The 16,681-nt window shown below is 39.0% G+C and overlaps 1 protein-coding gene across 5 annotated transcripts in view; it reads left to right on the top strand.

Annotated features, from left to right (window-relative positions):
- CHN1 (chimerin 1) overlaps positions 1-16,681 on the top strand; it is a 73,722-nt gene that overhangs the window by 25,347 nt on the left and 31,694 nt on the right. For 3 of the 5 annotated variants that reach the window (XM_085552570.1, XM_085552571.1, XM_085552572.1), the window contains exon 6: positions 10,339-10,627. The exons of the other annotated variants lie outside the window; for them this stretch is intronic. In XM_085552570.1, the coding sequence (XP_085408696.1) occupies positions 10,339-10,627 (289 nt within the window). The remainder of the gene's footprint in view (positions 1-10,338; positions 10,628-16,681) is intronic. 5 annotated transcript variants of the gene reach the window in all.

The following is a 16,681-nucleotide window of genomic DNA, read 5'->3' as shown; positions in this document are numbered from 1 at the left end:
AGTCATGTTTTCTTTGTGTTTGGGGGCTAGGGCATACTCGAGATTATGTGGCATCAGGAGAGAATTCTTAAGGCAAAATAAATGTCAAAAATTAGTAATGCTTAGCTTAGTCAACCAACTACATGTATTGTGCGAGAAATTGATCCGTGTATCCTCTTTTCTATACTATGAAATTGCATTAAGAAACTAGCCACTGATATTTTAAAAGGCAGCATAACTGGCAGGCTGTTGGATTACAATGCTGCAGATGAACCTTTTTAATTTCAGCAGACAATTACTTCAGTAGCTGAATGGTACTCATTTTCAGTGGCCTCTTTTGGGGTACGCATGCTGTGCTCTTCCAGAAGATGTGTTGATAGACCTGGGATTCCTCATACATCTAAAACTGAACATTTGCAAAAGGTTTCTTGAAAGCCAAGGTTAGAACTGTGTGTCTACGTTCTGCTAGAAAGCCAGCTTATAGAGGCTGGGGCACAGGTGTGGAAGTGGGAAAAGAGAATGCTTTGAAACAGCTTTCTGTGTAATAATAGCTGAATTACATTCTTTTTCATCACAAATGTAGCACAATTTGGTCATGCTTTATCCTGAATCCAAAGCTATCTGAGAGAGGGAGTTGCACAACTGACTGCATCTTTTCACTTAACCTTAGTGACAGTGTTCTGACATCATTTTGGTTGGTAGGGGGGAAAAAATCATAAAGACATTTTTCAAGACTAAACTTTGCACGTCTTCCTACTTTTGGTATGCTTTTAACCAATGTGCTGCTCTCTACACCAGGCAGCGATCGGCAGTAGTAAGAGCTGAATTGATTTTGTAGAAACCTTTCTAGACAAGGTTACACAATATTACACAATATTCCTTGATCCTCAGCTGAGATACCTGGGTAACTGTATATCTGTGTGTCTGTGTATGCACACACATAAGCATGCAGCCCTAAGTTTAACGGGGTTAAATAGAATTGCTCCAAGACATGACTGAACTTACCTATGGAGTATGCACGTTTCAGCCTGGCCCATTTTGGTCAGTTTTCCTTATTCTGCTTGAAATGGCAAAAGGGTGCTTCTTCCTTGGTGGTGAGCTGAAGCTCTCAGGGAAAAAGCCCCTTGGCTTAGCCTGTCACACTTCCGTAGGCACAGAATTCATGTGTTTCAGAAATTGGCCACTAAGGTATCTGAAGCTTCTTTTAAGATGAAAGCAACAGTTAATGCTTAAAGCTATTTTAATAGGCTAACGTAACAGGTATGCCAGCTTATATGCTGGGCTTTTCTCTCTTCCTTGTGAACAGCCAAATATTTCTTTTATGAAGGTTTAAATTCTACTGAAACTAAAGCTGTCATCCTGTTGGCTGCATACATAGCAAGAGCTAGAGCTAGCCCCAGGGAAAGCAGCGTGCTGATAAATTTTGGATTTCACTTTTATGCTCTGAAATAAAACAATTGGACCTCTATTTGAATGATCTTCCCTGTAAAAGAAGTTTATATTTCTATATAAAATTTTGTACTGAATAATATACTCTATTACTCTGTCAATAAAGTGGGATGTTCAGCTCCCAGTAAATAACATAGCTGTCCTGCACGTTTTCTGTCTTATGTAAAGTGCAGCTGGGCACTACTAAAATGCCTTCACTGAAGCATTTAGAATAATAATAAATAGCTACTAACCTTAATGAGTAATTAACTGGCTACCTAGGCCCTCCCACAGGCTAGAATGCTTTTTTCCTTATGGTTCATGTCTTCTTGCTGTGTTCCTGTTCTCCATCCCTCCTCTTCCCATCTGTTGTTGTTGTCAGCTCCGTTTTCTTTTGACTCGTGTCTAATTTATCTTTGGCAATTTGGTTTGCTGCAGACTTTCTCCTGCTAGTGTAAGTTCTCGGAGGAGTATTCACCACTTTGGTAGCAGTATAAACTTTGTTACTTGTCCAAAAGCTGTCTGTGTTCGGTGCATGTAGCTCATGTGCATTTTATGCCATGCTCTTCACCTCTGACTGTAGCTTCCGCTGAGCCACAAAGATCTCTGGTATTCTGGTGCACAGTGAGAGCACTGAGCTGATGGTGAGGCACTCTCATGAACCTCAGAAGATCTGAGTTCACTTCTTGGTTTTGCCTGTGACTTAGCTCAAAGCTTTTACATTCTTCATGCCTCGCTTCTTCAGTAGAGGCAGGACTTTCTTTCCTGCACTGTCTCATGTAACTGTTCAGTACATCAGCCTGGCATCTCTTAAAAATGGCTTAGGCAAAGAATTGGAAAGTTTTCCCAGCTCTCAGGGTGCCTCCATTAGATCTCTTGAGGAGGAATCCATACTGTATTATGCTGTTCTTAATGTCTGCTTGGACTGAAGCTTCTGAGCTTTATCAGAGTTGAAGCATTAAAAAATCCAAGTATAAAATGGTCAGTTGAATATAAGTAGCATACATTGCTCTATTCTTCCTCCCTTTCAGAGATGCACACCTTTCTGTCACCAGCAAGTTCAGCTGGAGTGCCTTCTTGCTCCAGTGCCCTTGGAAAGTGACAGAAACACATCCTCAAATTAGTCCTCTTTTCCTTTTCCTCATCAGTAAGCATAAACAGTCCTTCAGCTGCAGATACTATGGGTGCTTTATAAATATGTTTTTGAAATAACACACAATAGCCTCACATTTCCGTTTAATCTCATAATTGTTTTTATCAAAACATTTATGAATTATTCAAACACCAAAAGAACCGGCAGGAATAACTGTTATCTGGCACACTTTTCCTTCTCCCTCTTACATACTTTGATGTAACTTCTCTGAATTTAGTATAGTTTGGCCTAATTTCATAGATGCTAGAAAAAGCATCAAGCTAATTTTTATTTGTAGGTTTTGTTCAAGAGTAAATAGCAAGCTGGCCTACCTACTGCTGCACTTGTGCCAAGGAAGAAATTGTATTATAGAGAAGTTGTTCTGTTTCACAGAGTCCCATTAAAATTTAGAAAAATTACTGTGCATATTATTTTTACAAAGTTTTTTGTCATCTAATTTCTCCCACTGCTAATTCACAAAACACTTTAATGGCAGATTGGGCATCAACCAAAGGGTAATTAAATACTTAGAGATGGCAAAATGTAGCAATATAGTAATTAAACTATTCTATCAGTTATTTATGTAGTCATGGTCGAGAGACATCATGGGGAGTTGCCCACATTGAGCAGTTATTTTTGTCATTAGCAGCACAATGCTGTTTTGAAAATACAAAAATGTTGAATATATTCCCCTGTACAGCTTATGGATTTTAGTCTAATGTATTGAAATGAAACTTCATCTGAAAAGATAAGTACAAAGTGTTCTGTGTGCAGACGTCATGCCATCAGTTCCCTCTGTGTGCTGTGGTGACCTGACAAATCAGGGAACGGCTCACTGGCTCTTCCCAAATCTCTGTACCACCCTGATGTGCCAGTTGTACACACATGCTGCAGGCTGGGTATGTCTATATTGCAAACTGCAAATGAGGGTCCTGCTCTGACATATTGGTGGCCCACTGTCATTGCAGTTTGTGTAACCACCCTCTTTCTTCATGTGAGCACAGAGGCAGGAAGCACTCAAAGCTGTAGATGGAAAAAATGCTATTTTAGTCTTGCACATCTTTTATTTTCCATACAGTGCACTGAGAAAACAGCTTTTAAGTAAGCAGCAAATAATGGAATAGCTTTAATTAAGTTGAGTAAACCTACTTGGAAGGTTGCGATTAAAAGTGGTTTTAGGCAAATCAGATTTGACAAAATCTCTCTAGAACAGAAATCTTACCGTGGTAATTTTTAATCTAAATAAAACTTTAAAAAATAATCCTATTTTGTTTTTAATATAGCCTTTGAGTCATTGAATAATATCCTGTAAAGTATCTGTAAAGAAAACAAACAGCATAGAAACAACAGAGCAGCATTTCTCCACTCCCTTCTCCATAGTCAGCCATCCTAGCAGAGAGGGACAGAATGGCAAACATATCATTAAGTTCATTGCACTTGCAAAGCTATTTAATGATAGGGACATTTCTTTCATTTTCACTTTGTCTTCCTTTTGTGTTTTCTTGATATACTGAATTTAAATATACATGTTGTCTTAGTGAGATCAGTTAAAAGCAATATACTATTTGGATGAAAATATCTGTAGAAGCGTTTGAGTTAAGGTGGTCATGAGCTTCTGGGGAAGAAAGTGCCGTAAATGAAACAAAAATGAACATGTTTGAGCATTATGCTGTGGCATTTCTCTCTGTTTGAATGATTACAGTGGAATTTCCATTACAGACCTGACGTTGTTCTACTTCTAAATTTACCAAAGACCATCTGATGTGACCTAAAATGAGAATGTTATGCACAGGCCGAATAAAAGCTGTACATGTGTTTTGAAATTTGCAGAGCAGATGCTGAGGAGAGTTGATAGTTAAGCTTAGAAAAATTAAAACACAATTCTGCTTTAAAGGAATACAGCAACCACGGAGTTGCACTGTAAAGTTAACACTCAGAGGGAGGTGGTGTGTTGTTTGTTTTTTTTTTGTAGAAGATAACTATATCTGCCTAATGTGAAGCTGTGAAATTTACTAACATTCCTGCTAGTAACAGTTCCAAAAGGTGTTTTTTTCAAGGCATATCAGCATAGATTTTTAAAGTGTTGCTTTCATTTGAAGAGAAAACAGCAAGCTTTTGCTGCTTTCCCCTGTGTATATATAAGTTTCAAATGTGTCTTAATCACTAGCCATTGTGATTCTTTTCCTAAGAAGCACCAAAGTCTCGCCAGGTAGAGAAAGCTGTAAAACATTGCCCAAACATTGGTATTGATTCTGATTGAATCATCAGAGCAATCTCAGAGATGTCCTATCAAGTTTAAATGGAATAGGGTGTGCAACTGCAGTACTAAGAGGTAATACTCCTGTACAGCAGTTTCATGTCAGAACCAGAAGTTATTTTCAAGCAACCTATCATTGGTCAGGAACACTGAGAGTGGTTCTACGCATTAAGTGATCTTACTGCACATTAATAGCATACATGGTTATTGATAGATCAGCTGGCCTTTGTTCTGAATTTGAGATGGTGAGAATCAGCTGTTAAAGCTATTAAAAATAAGACCTTGAGACAAAAGAAAATTTTTCCTCTTAATTTTCTTGGGTTTATTTATGAAACACATTATTACAGTACCTAGGGCTGATAACAGTTTCAGAGTTCACTGTTTTCAGCAGTTGTTATTACTTGCTGATGCCCTGGAGCAGATGTCTCTCACTTGTGCTGTCTGTGGCACAGCTCAGGATCCACAGGGCATTGCCATTACTCTGGTCCTCCCTGCCATGCTGCTTGCACATTGCTGGTTCCTTTTTGGACAAGGAAGTCTGGGGATCAGAACAGTGTAATAATCTTCAGCCTCATTTCATAGGGACTGCTGAGAGGCTGCCATCAAGGACACAGCATCAGCTTGGAATTATTTTACCTGGTCCTAAGTGAGTTGAAGTTTTTGTCTACATTGGCACAAGGTAGCCACATTTCGTTTGTAGCTCTGGGATTTGTTTTCTCTTTTGAAGGATGCCACGTGTTTTTTTCCATATTAATCTACATTTTCATATGTTCATCCAGCCCTTGGGTCTGATGAGATTTCAGGGATAACTTTACAACTAATTAATGATAATCAAGCTATAGTAGTCAGCCAGCAAGTACTGCCCTTCCAGATGGCACAGGAAAATTGTCTTGGATGACTGTATTCTGCCACTTTTCCCAGTCTCATCAGACAGTAGGGATTTTTTGTCTCTGCTTTTATTAAGAGCACCTTTGCTTTCAACTCCTAATGCATTTGGTTTCTTTTATACATTTATGTTGGGTTTTGGAGCTGATACCATTCCTCCTCTGATACCCTGGGAAGAAGGCACATTCCACAGTTCCCCAGCCAACCTCAGAAATATTGCCAATAAACAATAAAACATTAACAAATAAAAACAAAAGTTAGCTGGTCTCAGGAGTCAGAGACCTTCTGGATTAACTATGTAGGTTTTGGCAGCATTCAAGATCTACATTCTTTGACCAGGGAATTGGCCAAAAAAGGATCTGTGGAATAATTTGTTTCCCTTCACATGAACACAGCATGGTCAGGAGACATTCAACGTTGCTTACATTTCTGTAACTTTTTTTTTTTTTTTTTTTTTTTTGTAGTATCAAGACTCTTAAGTATTGAATGAGAGTTTTCAGAAGTTAGAGCTGAAATTATGACATGTAATTTTAAGCAGGACTTTTCTACCTTCTTGCCACAAAGTGCATTAAAGACGCTTTTCTCCAAGGGAAGAATAAGTCCAACTGACCTTCTGTCACATTCACGGAACTTAAAATTTCCCAGCTCCAAGTATGAAGATGGCAATGTCAGAACTAATGAGGATGTAGGAATCGCTGTGGGGTGCTGACTTTATGGTATGGTGGCAGCTAAGTGTTTAAACAGTGCTTTTGTCTGTAGGTAGAGGCTAGATACTCTTCTCATCATAAAATAGCCTGTGAAAGAGATGAACAGCTAATGTACTGTTCTGTGTTTGGACTGTAAAATCCATCATGTTAAATGGTAAGAACGCACAGATGGGCTCTCAGTCCTTCACTTCTTCCTTTTGTTTGATCAATGAATGCTGCTTACGGAGTGGTTGCTGGAGTCTGAAGCCCGCCTTTCTCATGCTATGGGTACCCAATTCAGCTTTTTAGTCCTTTATTACTGGCTACATTTACTCTACCATTTAATCCTTTTTCCCACGTTGTATCCGCTCTGTCCCACTGGAAACCAAGGGGACTAGATGGAGTGATTGCTTTTCAGACAACTTGGAATAAGAAAAGTCTTTTATCTGTGGTCCTGCTGCTTGCAAACAAATGCACAATAGATACAATGAGACCGTTTGAGGTGTCAGAGGTCTATTTCTTTTTCTTGGAAAAACATCTAATGTTCCCTTGTTTAAACCAAAAGAGAACATACATTATTTGTGTCCTGCTTTCTGTTTCTAAAACAAAAAACAGCTGGTACTAATGCTTGCCTTTAGGAGGAGACCATCAGGAAGTTGAAATATCAAATCTTGGCTCTGCTTAGTTTCCACGGTGATGTATAAAGTAGGCTGCAGTAATGTTGTAGAAGGTAAACATAAGGAAATATTCTTGCTAATGGAAAAATTTAAACCATAACATTAAATAAGTGTGAAGATCAAATTTGGATTGATCGTTTGCAAATGGACTTGTACATTTGCATTTATATTTCATCAAAATAGTCCCATTGTGTGGTGAGAAACTTAAATGAGTTTGAGAGAGGTAAAATGAAGAGTTATCAGACATCATATTGATAGAGATTCTTGGTGTATTGATTTGTGTGGATTTTTTCTTCCTTGTTGCTAATACCATTCAATTTAAAAAACATTGCATTTCCCCACAGTGTTTCCAGTAAGAAATGAATAGAGAGAAAACAGTTCGATGAGGAACAAATGGAAAAGCAGATAAAGGCAAACTGTTCGATTTTCACCCCTTGCAGCACCTTTTTTGAGTGATTACAGCACTGACGCAGAGTAACTTGTTTATCTAAATACCTTTCCTTAAGAGCTAATTATCAAATTATCTTAAGGTATTTTGAACTGAGAAAGTTGAGAGCACCTTCAGAAGGCCATGCATACAGGAAAAAAATGGATGTTTTGCTCCCCAGATCCATATGGGAAGAGGTTTCAGCCTGTTGTGAGGTTTAAAAGATGAGTTTTAGTATGAGTGCTGCTAAAGAACTAAACTATGTACTTGTGTGTTGACATGTGGGTCAGTACCGGGATAAAGATGATGCCCTTTAGGGAATCCAGTTCCTTGTAGTATCTTTCATGTTTTATGGGCAGCAGTGTGAGCACATGTACAGCATAAGGTCTGTTCAGTAAAACATCTGGGGTACAACTATGCACCTGCTGACCCCAGTGTGAAGAGCATTAATCTTTCAAAAACTTCTGATTGTTCTCTGCATTGGGCCATATTTTCTTTAGAACTTTGTTTTAGACTCTGAAGGATGTTGTTAAAGCCAAAGGATGTTGTTAAAGCCAAGCCACCGTGGGTAGTAATCAGCCCTGAGAAGCTTTTCTGTGCCTTATCTTTTCTTGATAAGATTAGCATAATACTTTCTCTTCTAGAAAGCTAAGAGCCATAAGTGACCTCCTACTTCTTTAAAGCTGATGGAGCTTTAAAGACAGTGCATTGGTCCTGCTGACTTGAGCAGGAGGTAGTGAAGGTTGCACTTGCTTTGGCACTGTGCAGTGCTGAGCACTCTGAGCTCATATTAACCTTACGGATGGCTGAGGGAATGCAAGGGAAATGTCTCGTGGGCAAAACTGCCACATGCTAAGCTGAGTCAGTTTTGCCTCTTTATACAGTAAAGTATTTGTGCTGCTGTGCCGCTACTCCCTCATTGCAGATTGGTGCTGTGTGAATACACAGATTGTAGACAGTGCATGTCTCAGAAAGCTTACTGTTGGCAGGGAAATAAGTAAGATTGGTGGAAGTAGGGATAGGGAGCTTGAGGAGATGTCAGGATGATACTGGTCACATCTAACTACTGGGCATAACCAGTTAAAGTAACATGTGAGAGGAAAGGAGAAAATCATTAGTGAATTAACAGTCCAATTAAAACTGATTTATGTCCGATATTCCCAAAATGTTGTCTGGCACGTGTCTGGAAAGAAGATGCTTTTAAGAGTGAGCCTGAACATGTTCCTACCCTTTCTGCTCTATCTTGGGATATTATCTTTCTACTCAATGCCTTTTCAATGTCTTGTTTTCACTCTAAATTATGTTTGTGATCAAATTATTGTTGGTTAAAAATGCATTTTTTCCTGTTGTTTTGTAAGATCTTGTTTGATGCACTGAACATTTTATTTGTGTGGCATAAAAACGTGCATATATGTGCCAATTAATTCCCAGTAAAGTGCCATGTAGTTTCTACGCAACATGTTCTTTATTATTAGTGAGCCAGATGTGGACTCCTAAGAGCTTTCCAGGAGTGTGTTGCTTCACAATTAAGTGTACTTCAGATGTAGTAGCTCCTGAAATTACAGTCACTGTCAAGTTTGGCATTTTGATTCAGAAAACAAGAGGAAGAATTACACATTGAAGAACAAATGATTTTGCCCATACTTGAAGGAAGATTGCTTATATATTTCACCCGAGGCAAGGTCTAATATGCCTTCTGTTGTTGGGCAAGGCTGCTTTGAAAAGAAATCACTTCAGCAAATCACCGGTGTTTTCTTTATTCCTTAACATTTTCTGTGGAATTTGTGATTGTGAATTGAAAGCAATTCATTCTTTCAAATTTAGTTTCTAATATGCATTTGGCTGATCTGACCTCACAAGGGGGCCCAGTACTCCAAGCAGTACCCTTGCTGCTGTCTGACCAAGGAATAGCATTGAAGTGAACTATAAAAGCATCTCCTTGCCTGCATCTTCTCTGCATGAAATGTATTGGCTGTTTCCAAGCACGAACACTGGTGTGTTTTCACAAGTTGAGATTACTTTTAGGCAGCAAATTGCTGCAAATTGTTGCAGGTTCAAAGTATAGGTTTTGAGAAGGTGCTGATATTCAGGTAACATCAGTGTTCCTGTTTGTGGTTGCCTAAAGACTGCATCAAGTCTGATTGTATCCAGACTGCAGAACTGTTAGTATCAGATAGCTTACACATTATGCATGTTATAAAGATTTGCTTGAAGTTCAGGACTTAACTGCCATAACACAGAAGGAGTTTTGTACAAAGCTTGAAGAGTTAGTCCTTGGCCTTTGGCCAGGAATAAAGAGTGCTTACCCTTGTGCCATTTTGTCCTGTGCTGCTCCACTTCTGGCAGCAGTTCTGCTTCAGTGTAATTGTTGGCACCGAAGCCAAGCTGAGTCCTGAATGGCCTCTTGCAGCAAGAAAGCAGGGGTGCAGAGGTCTGAGACTGCATCAGAACTCCATATTGATCAACTGTAATAGAGGACACTATTATGAGAACCCTTCATATTAGAGCCACACAAATTGACTACAGCAGTAGTGCAGTAGTGAAGTACTAAAAAAAAAAAGGCCATAAAGAACATGAAGTAATGTTCAGTTTTTCCACAGGATAATGGAGAGGCTAAAAGACCATAAGAACAAACAGCCTCTTCTGGGACAATTACTGTTTTGGCTATCTATCTGCAGTTGTTAATCTCTCCTTCCTATCTGTCCTAAGTAGTAGTTAAGCTTTTTAGTCATGTCTGAACTTGACTTATCTTAGTCGCAGCTTTAAGTGATAAAGTATTTTTTTACTGTTTGCAAAGGCTTGATTGCTCTTCTTCATTCTTGCTTACTGTTATTAAAAAAAAATACTTTCCCATTTCATTGAGGCAGATTTGGAAGTCAAACCAGAAACTTCAGACTCTACTACGATGGAAAGCACTTTGTTGGGGAGAAACGTTTTGAGTCCATCCATGACCTGGTGACAGATGGATTGATTACTCTTTATATTGAAACCAAGGCAGCAGAATACATTGCCAAGATGACAATAAATCCAATTTATGAACACATAGGATATACAACTTTAAACAGAGAGCCAGCACACAAAAAACATATGCCAGCCCTGAGAGATGCACATGATGGCAAAGACTCTACAGGAGAGGATGAGGTAGCAGAAAAGAGGGTAAGCAATTGTTAACCCACACTCTTCTTTCTGTTAGATTTTTTATTTTATACTTCTAACCTTCCCATCCCACTATGAAGTACTGAAGGTATCTGTAGATATTTAGTCAACACAGTTATTTATAGTATTGCATTAGTGGTGATATTTCACATTGTTTCAGTGTTGTTTTTTAATGGTGTATTTGTGCATATTGCAAATTTCAGAAATGTGTTACTTTTCACTGTAAGGTTCGTGTTTTTTCACCATTACAGATGTTACCATTAAGTCATTCCTTTATTTCAAGTAGGCTAAAAATATTTCATCTTGAGATTGTTAACAGTGTCTAAAACAATTGCCCATTGGTCAAAAAAATGTATTCCTTACATTCCTTCCAGCATTCCCCAAACAAAATGCATTCCATAATCTCTTCTGCAGTCTGTGTACAGTGACAGTAAAGTTGTCCACGTTATAAATAAGCCTGTTCATTAAGATGATAAAAAGTTAAAACATTTCACTCGACTAAGTTCAGCCTGTCAGAAGCTGACAGTGCTATTTTTGGCCTCAGCCAGACTTATGAAGAAAGATTGCTCTCTTCAAAGAGTTGCATTATCAGCTGAGAACTGACTGCATTGTGGATTAAAAAAGAAAAACGAACAACAAAGAAATCTTAGAACCAGAGAAAACAAATATTAAAGGAGACGGGAATGTATCAGGCAGGCAAAGCAGCTGCCTGTGACATTATTCACTGTATTGAGACTTTTTTAAAGAAAGCAAAATATAGATTCCATCATATTAAACTAATTACTTGGTTTATTGAAAAGCCAGCATGTTAAAGTCTTTTTAAAGCATATTCTTACATATGTTTATGTGTGAATGCATGTGTAATAATCTGATATGCTCCCCAACTTCACTGACTTCACAATGTCATCAGGAGTATCTGACATGCTTTTAATGCTTGGAAGAAATACTAACCTTAGTTTGGAACATGTGTTTGTTTTTCCAATCAGAAATATGTCTGTGATCTTGGGTTGTCTTGTGGGCAAGGAGTGTTCTCACTAATGATTTCCAACATACATGAGCATCATAATGAGACTAAATTGTGTTCAGAGTCCATAGGGAGGCTTATAGTTTTGGTCCTTCAAATCCTTCTCCAGCAGTCTGGCGCACTGAATTTGTGGAGAGATGAAGCTCCCAACTCGGTATGAGAATGAATCTCAGTTTGCCCTACTGCAATCAGATCATTTTAATGAAAGAAATACCTATGGGCATATTGATACTAGTTGACCATATTAATATTGGATTTGTTTCCTGTGAAGCACTAGTGGTAGACAGCTCCTGACAGCCATTGACTTGCAGAGTGCTGTTTCAGAAGAATTTCTTCTTGTGTTATCATGGAGGGTTCATTGTAATGCAAACCTTGGGTAAATATCTTGAGTTCTGTATGAGTTCTGGAAGTCACCATTTCGGCTTGCTTGGGTAAAATTGACTCTTACTGCATTTAGTGGCTTTCAAGTGACAAACAACTCTGTTCTGTCACAACATTTTTTAGACTGACGCAAAAGGGATTTTGTTTACCATTACTGAAAGATGCTGGGATTTTGTACAGTTCATGGTGTTATGTCAGACCCACCAACAAAATGTGAATATTGTTTTGAATATTTTTCATTAGATAGTTCAGTACTTATGAAGCATTTCTCACATATATAAATTTTAGGTGAAAAACATTTAGAGAGGTCCGTTTTGTAATGGCAGCATCCCACACAGTTTGGAAGTTACAAGCAACTCAGGTTGCTTTGTGTGCCACGTGGCTGAACTGCAGTGATGGTTGCCAGCCTAAAGCCCAGCTTTTGAATCTCTTCACTGTATGTGCTTTGGAACCATGTTGGCATGGACACAGTGGGGCACACAGTCATCTCAGTGCAGTTAAATGTGGAGATTCCAGTTTAATTTAAAGTCATTTCTTGTTGGGATCACTACTCTTGGCTATGCAGGAAAGGCACATTGTGGTCCTTTTACTATGGAGTGGCAGAAAGGTCACACCTTTGCTGCCTGTGTCCACCTCTTAGCGCCTGTGCTGGAAAATGACAGACTCCTAAGTGTCACCTCACGCAGCAAATCTCCGCACTCAGCCATGTGACCGGTCCCAGCAGCAACCTCAGCATTTGCAGCGAGCCCTTGGGCCCAGCTAAGGCTTGCCAAATCCTTCCTCTGTCCTCTGTAAGTTGTAGGATGTGGGGAAGGAGAGAAATGTACCAATGGCCTTGCCCAGTGTCTCCTGCAAGGGATACATACGTGCTGCAGGAGTGGTGGGGAAAGGAGACCTGCTAGATGATGAGCTTTTTGTTGATGTATGTACTAAATTGCTTAGAAGGTCACTGTACCCTTTTTGTGTGGGCTTCTGCTTCTTATTGATATTTACTTGAGAACTTCAATTTATAATCACATACTCCCGGCCTTATTACAAGCAATCGTTTGAATAATTTAGCCATGGCAGAAGGAAACCTTCTTGCAGGACACTGATAAATAGGTCAAGTATTTTCTATATATCTTTGGCAGGAGGAATTATTCAGTATGAAGGGTATCTCACTGAATCAACATTGACAATTCTAGCAGAGATGCAAAGAAAATTGTCCAAAATCCAACAATATTAAAAAAATAAAAAAATAAAAAAAATTGCCTTATCATCTGAAAAGTAAATGCTGTGTACTGTGACACTGACTCAGGAATGATGATAAAGAATATTTCTGCACAGTCCAGTATTTGGCATCTAATGCACCTTTATCAACTTTATACTGATATCAGGGAGCTTCTCCCTCAATTGTCACTGTACGTTCCTCCTCTGTAAACAGAGAAAAATGTCCAGGTCTTGAGTACTGAGACTAAATATGCTCCTAGATTTGCAGATTCAGGAGTTGTTCAGATCCAACTTCAAGCTTTATAACTGTTTCCCAGTGCTGCGTGAGCACTGTACTAAAGATAAATCCTTTAGAAGAAGGAAAGGAAGGAGACATGCTCTGGCTGGGGAACAGCTGGTGAGACTGTAATTTCACTTCCTGACATAAAATCAAGTGGAGGAAATTGGGCAGCCAGAGAACACACCTCCAACTTGAGAATGAAATATTAAAGAGCACTTTGCCTGGCCATGAATTTGGTATGGGGCTTTGGCAGAGAATGCCACTCATGTATATTAGATCCCTCCTGCTGTGCAGTAATACTACTTCATTTGTTCTCCACACTTTTCAGCTATTAATCAGTATTAGAAGAACTCATTGTATGCTGGGTGACCTGTTATATTCAATGCGTTAAAAATGAGTTTTAGTAATGGGGAGGTATTTAATGACAGTAAGAGTTGAAAAGGCAAAAATTACATAGTCAGTAGATGAGAACTGTGAGACACAAGTCACAGTATTCCTAGGTACTGAGTCCTGCAACAGACCGCATTGTGGAGCGATTTAAGATGCAGCTCTTAATAGAAAAAGCATGAGAATATAAAGCACTACCCTGCCTCCCTTGTTATGAGAAGGATTTTTACTGTTTACTTTGTACAAGTTGAAAATAAAATTACTGGGTACTGATTTATGATTTTCATAACCCGTGGAAGAATTAAATAGATAACTGGAGGAGTGGAGATTAAAAATGGGAGAGGGCTTGATGTGCTCCAGTGCCCTAAATAGGTATTCTAGCTGCCATGCTATAAGGGTATTGCTGGCTCCCAAAACAGTCTGCAGATTGTTCAGGACTCAATTGTACAGCCATCGTGGTCTGTCTGTTAAGAGAGAGGCCTGGGATTCATTTGAAAGGAGCTTCCCATGTGGATTCAGTCAGTATGGCCTAATGTGGGGATGGAAATAATACCCACTATCGCAAGATTTACTGTTCTCTCGTGCCTTGAATACTGATGGATTTCTGAATGTTTTCCACTCTCAGAGGTAATTACGGCCTTGAAAGAGATGACTTGATCGAGTTAAATACCTTACAAAAATGGTAGCTCTACAAAATTAATAAATACCTAGATATATACATCAAAGTCCTTCTTGAAAGCCCTGCAAAACGTGGAATTATTTTTTTCATTTTGACATGCTTTGAAGTATTAATGTAAGGTGTATGATTTATCCAAAATTTAACATTTGTTATAAGAAAACAAAATAATCAGTTATGATCTCTCCTGTCTTTCAGGATGAAATACTGAAGCTAATGTTAGGATAGCAACTGAATCGTGTCTATTCTTGTTTACACTGGTGACAAGTGCTGTTTCTTCAAGGAGCTGCAGTAATAGCAAATCAGATGAAACCCCTTTCTAGACTGTGCTACATTCAGTTCAATTCCCAAAGACAGAAAGAACTGAGAGAAGGTTTGTGCAGCAGTCATCCAACAAAATCACCCTTTTGTTTTATTTTTTATGGTCCAAGAGGTGATACTGTTTATTTTGCTCTGTAGTGACCAAGGCTGACTGCAACTCTGTTCAGGGAGATTTGGAAATGTAAACCTGTGTCATTTTAGTAGGAAACATGCTTTTAAGGCTGCCTCCAAAGATAATCCAGAGCATGAAGTTAATTGCAATATCTGTGTACATTTCTAATGGATTCATGCCAGCCTCCACATCCAAAATGGAGGGTCACCGTTACAGTTGCTCCCAGAGGACCTGTCTCATTTCCCAGCTTTGAGCCAGTACTGTTATTTTCATTAAGACCACTACTGCTTATCTGCTCCTATTCTCGTTCAAATCTGTTAGTAAGATCTGCTCAAAACCTCTCTCCACCAGGCTCATTTCATTTTCAGGGAAAGAACACCAGGAAATGTATCAGGAAATGTATCTGAGAAAGATACAGTATTTTGTTGTAGAAACATAATCCCCCTCAGGGAAGTCTGTAATGGAGGAAGGCGACTTTTGAGTGTTACTTGGCACCCAGTAATGCCAAGGCTGGGAGCAGTGGGGGCTGGAAAGAAGACAAGGTCTTAATGATCGTAGAAGATGTGCTTTAGGAGTGAGGAAATCTTGATACTGGAAACTGTTTGAAATATTTCCACTTAATCAAATTAAAGATTCTATCAGAAAAGATGGATGTATAAGGTTTGACGCTGTAGACAAGCTGTAGCTAGATCAAGGGTAGCGTCAAAGCAGTAATGCTCTTAAATGTACAGCTTATAAACATTTACCATGAAGTACGCTTAAAGACACACGAGGCTGAGCACTGAAGAATCCCACGGGTTAACTGGAGGAGATTGTCAACTCTTTTCTCACAAATGTTGTTCCATAGTCCCTGTGCGGGTGTCTGTGACAATCATTCTGTAAGTTTAATGTAATTTATAAATAAAACATAGCTCTGTGGAAGGCAAAAACTTCTATTTATTTCTTCTGGGCTTAGCCTATCTTTCAGCAGAGGCTTCAAAGCACAGACAATTTTGTCAATAGCAAGAAAGTTCCTAATGGAACAAAGGATGAGTCTGCTTTTTAGGTAGCTGCTGCAGTACGTCAGCAATGTTATACTCCACAGAGCTTACCTCAGTCCTCCTCATCTTCCCCTCGGGTTCTTGGCATTTCTGGTGGTAGTCACCTAGTACTACATATATGCCATTACGTATGGCCTATGCAGTTCAAAATAAGACTGTAAATGGCTGCATTATGTTTTTATAAGCACATATGTTTTCAACTTAACTGTATATTTATTAAGACCTGAAAAAGATGAGCTAATCACACGTGCTGTTCAGCATGCAGGCATCAGCATGAGAAGGTTCGTTTCTGCAGGGTGCTTTTTCTGCTCACAGTCACTGAGAGTAATCTATGCCCTTATCATGTTCAGCGTGGCAGTAAAATTGATACACTAAAAAGATTATATAAACTGATACTGTTTTAAGATTCAGGGCTTCCAAATGAAGCGTAAATTTTGCTAATTGAATCCTTAGGTCACAAGAATATCTTGCTCTTCTCTCACTGGTGCTTTGCACTTGCAGAAGATACAATACCAAGCCAGACTCTTTTCAAGGGTCTCAGGCTGGACCAGTGTCTCTGCTCCAGTGCTAAAAACAGTTCTTTGGCTCAACTGATTGTCCCAGGCAAACTGTCATCTTTGTTCC

This window comes from Coturnix japonica, chromosome 7 (genome assembly GCF_054131305.1).
Source record: "Coturnix japonica strain WE chromosome 7, WE-NBRP24, whole genome shotgun sequence".
NCBI lineage: Eukaryota > Metazoa > Chordata > Aves > Galliformes > Phasianidae > Coturnix > Coturnix japonica.
Note: the sequence above shows the minus strand (reverse complement) of the source record. Positions and strands in the feature narration are given on the sequence as shown.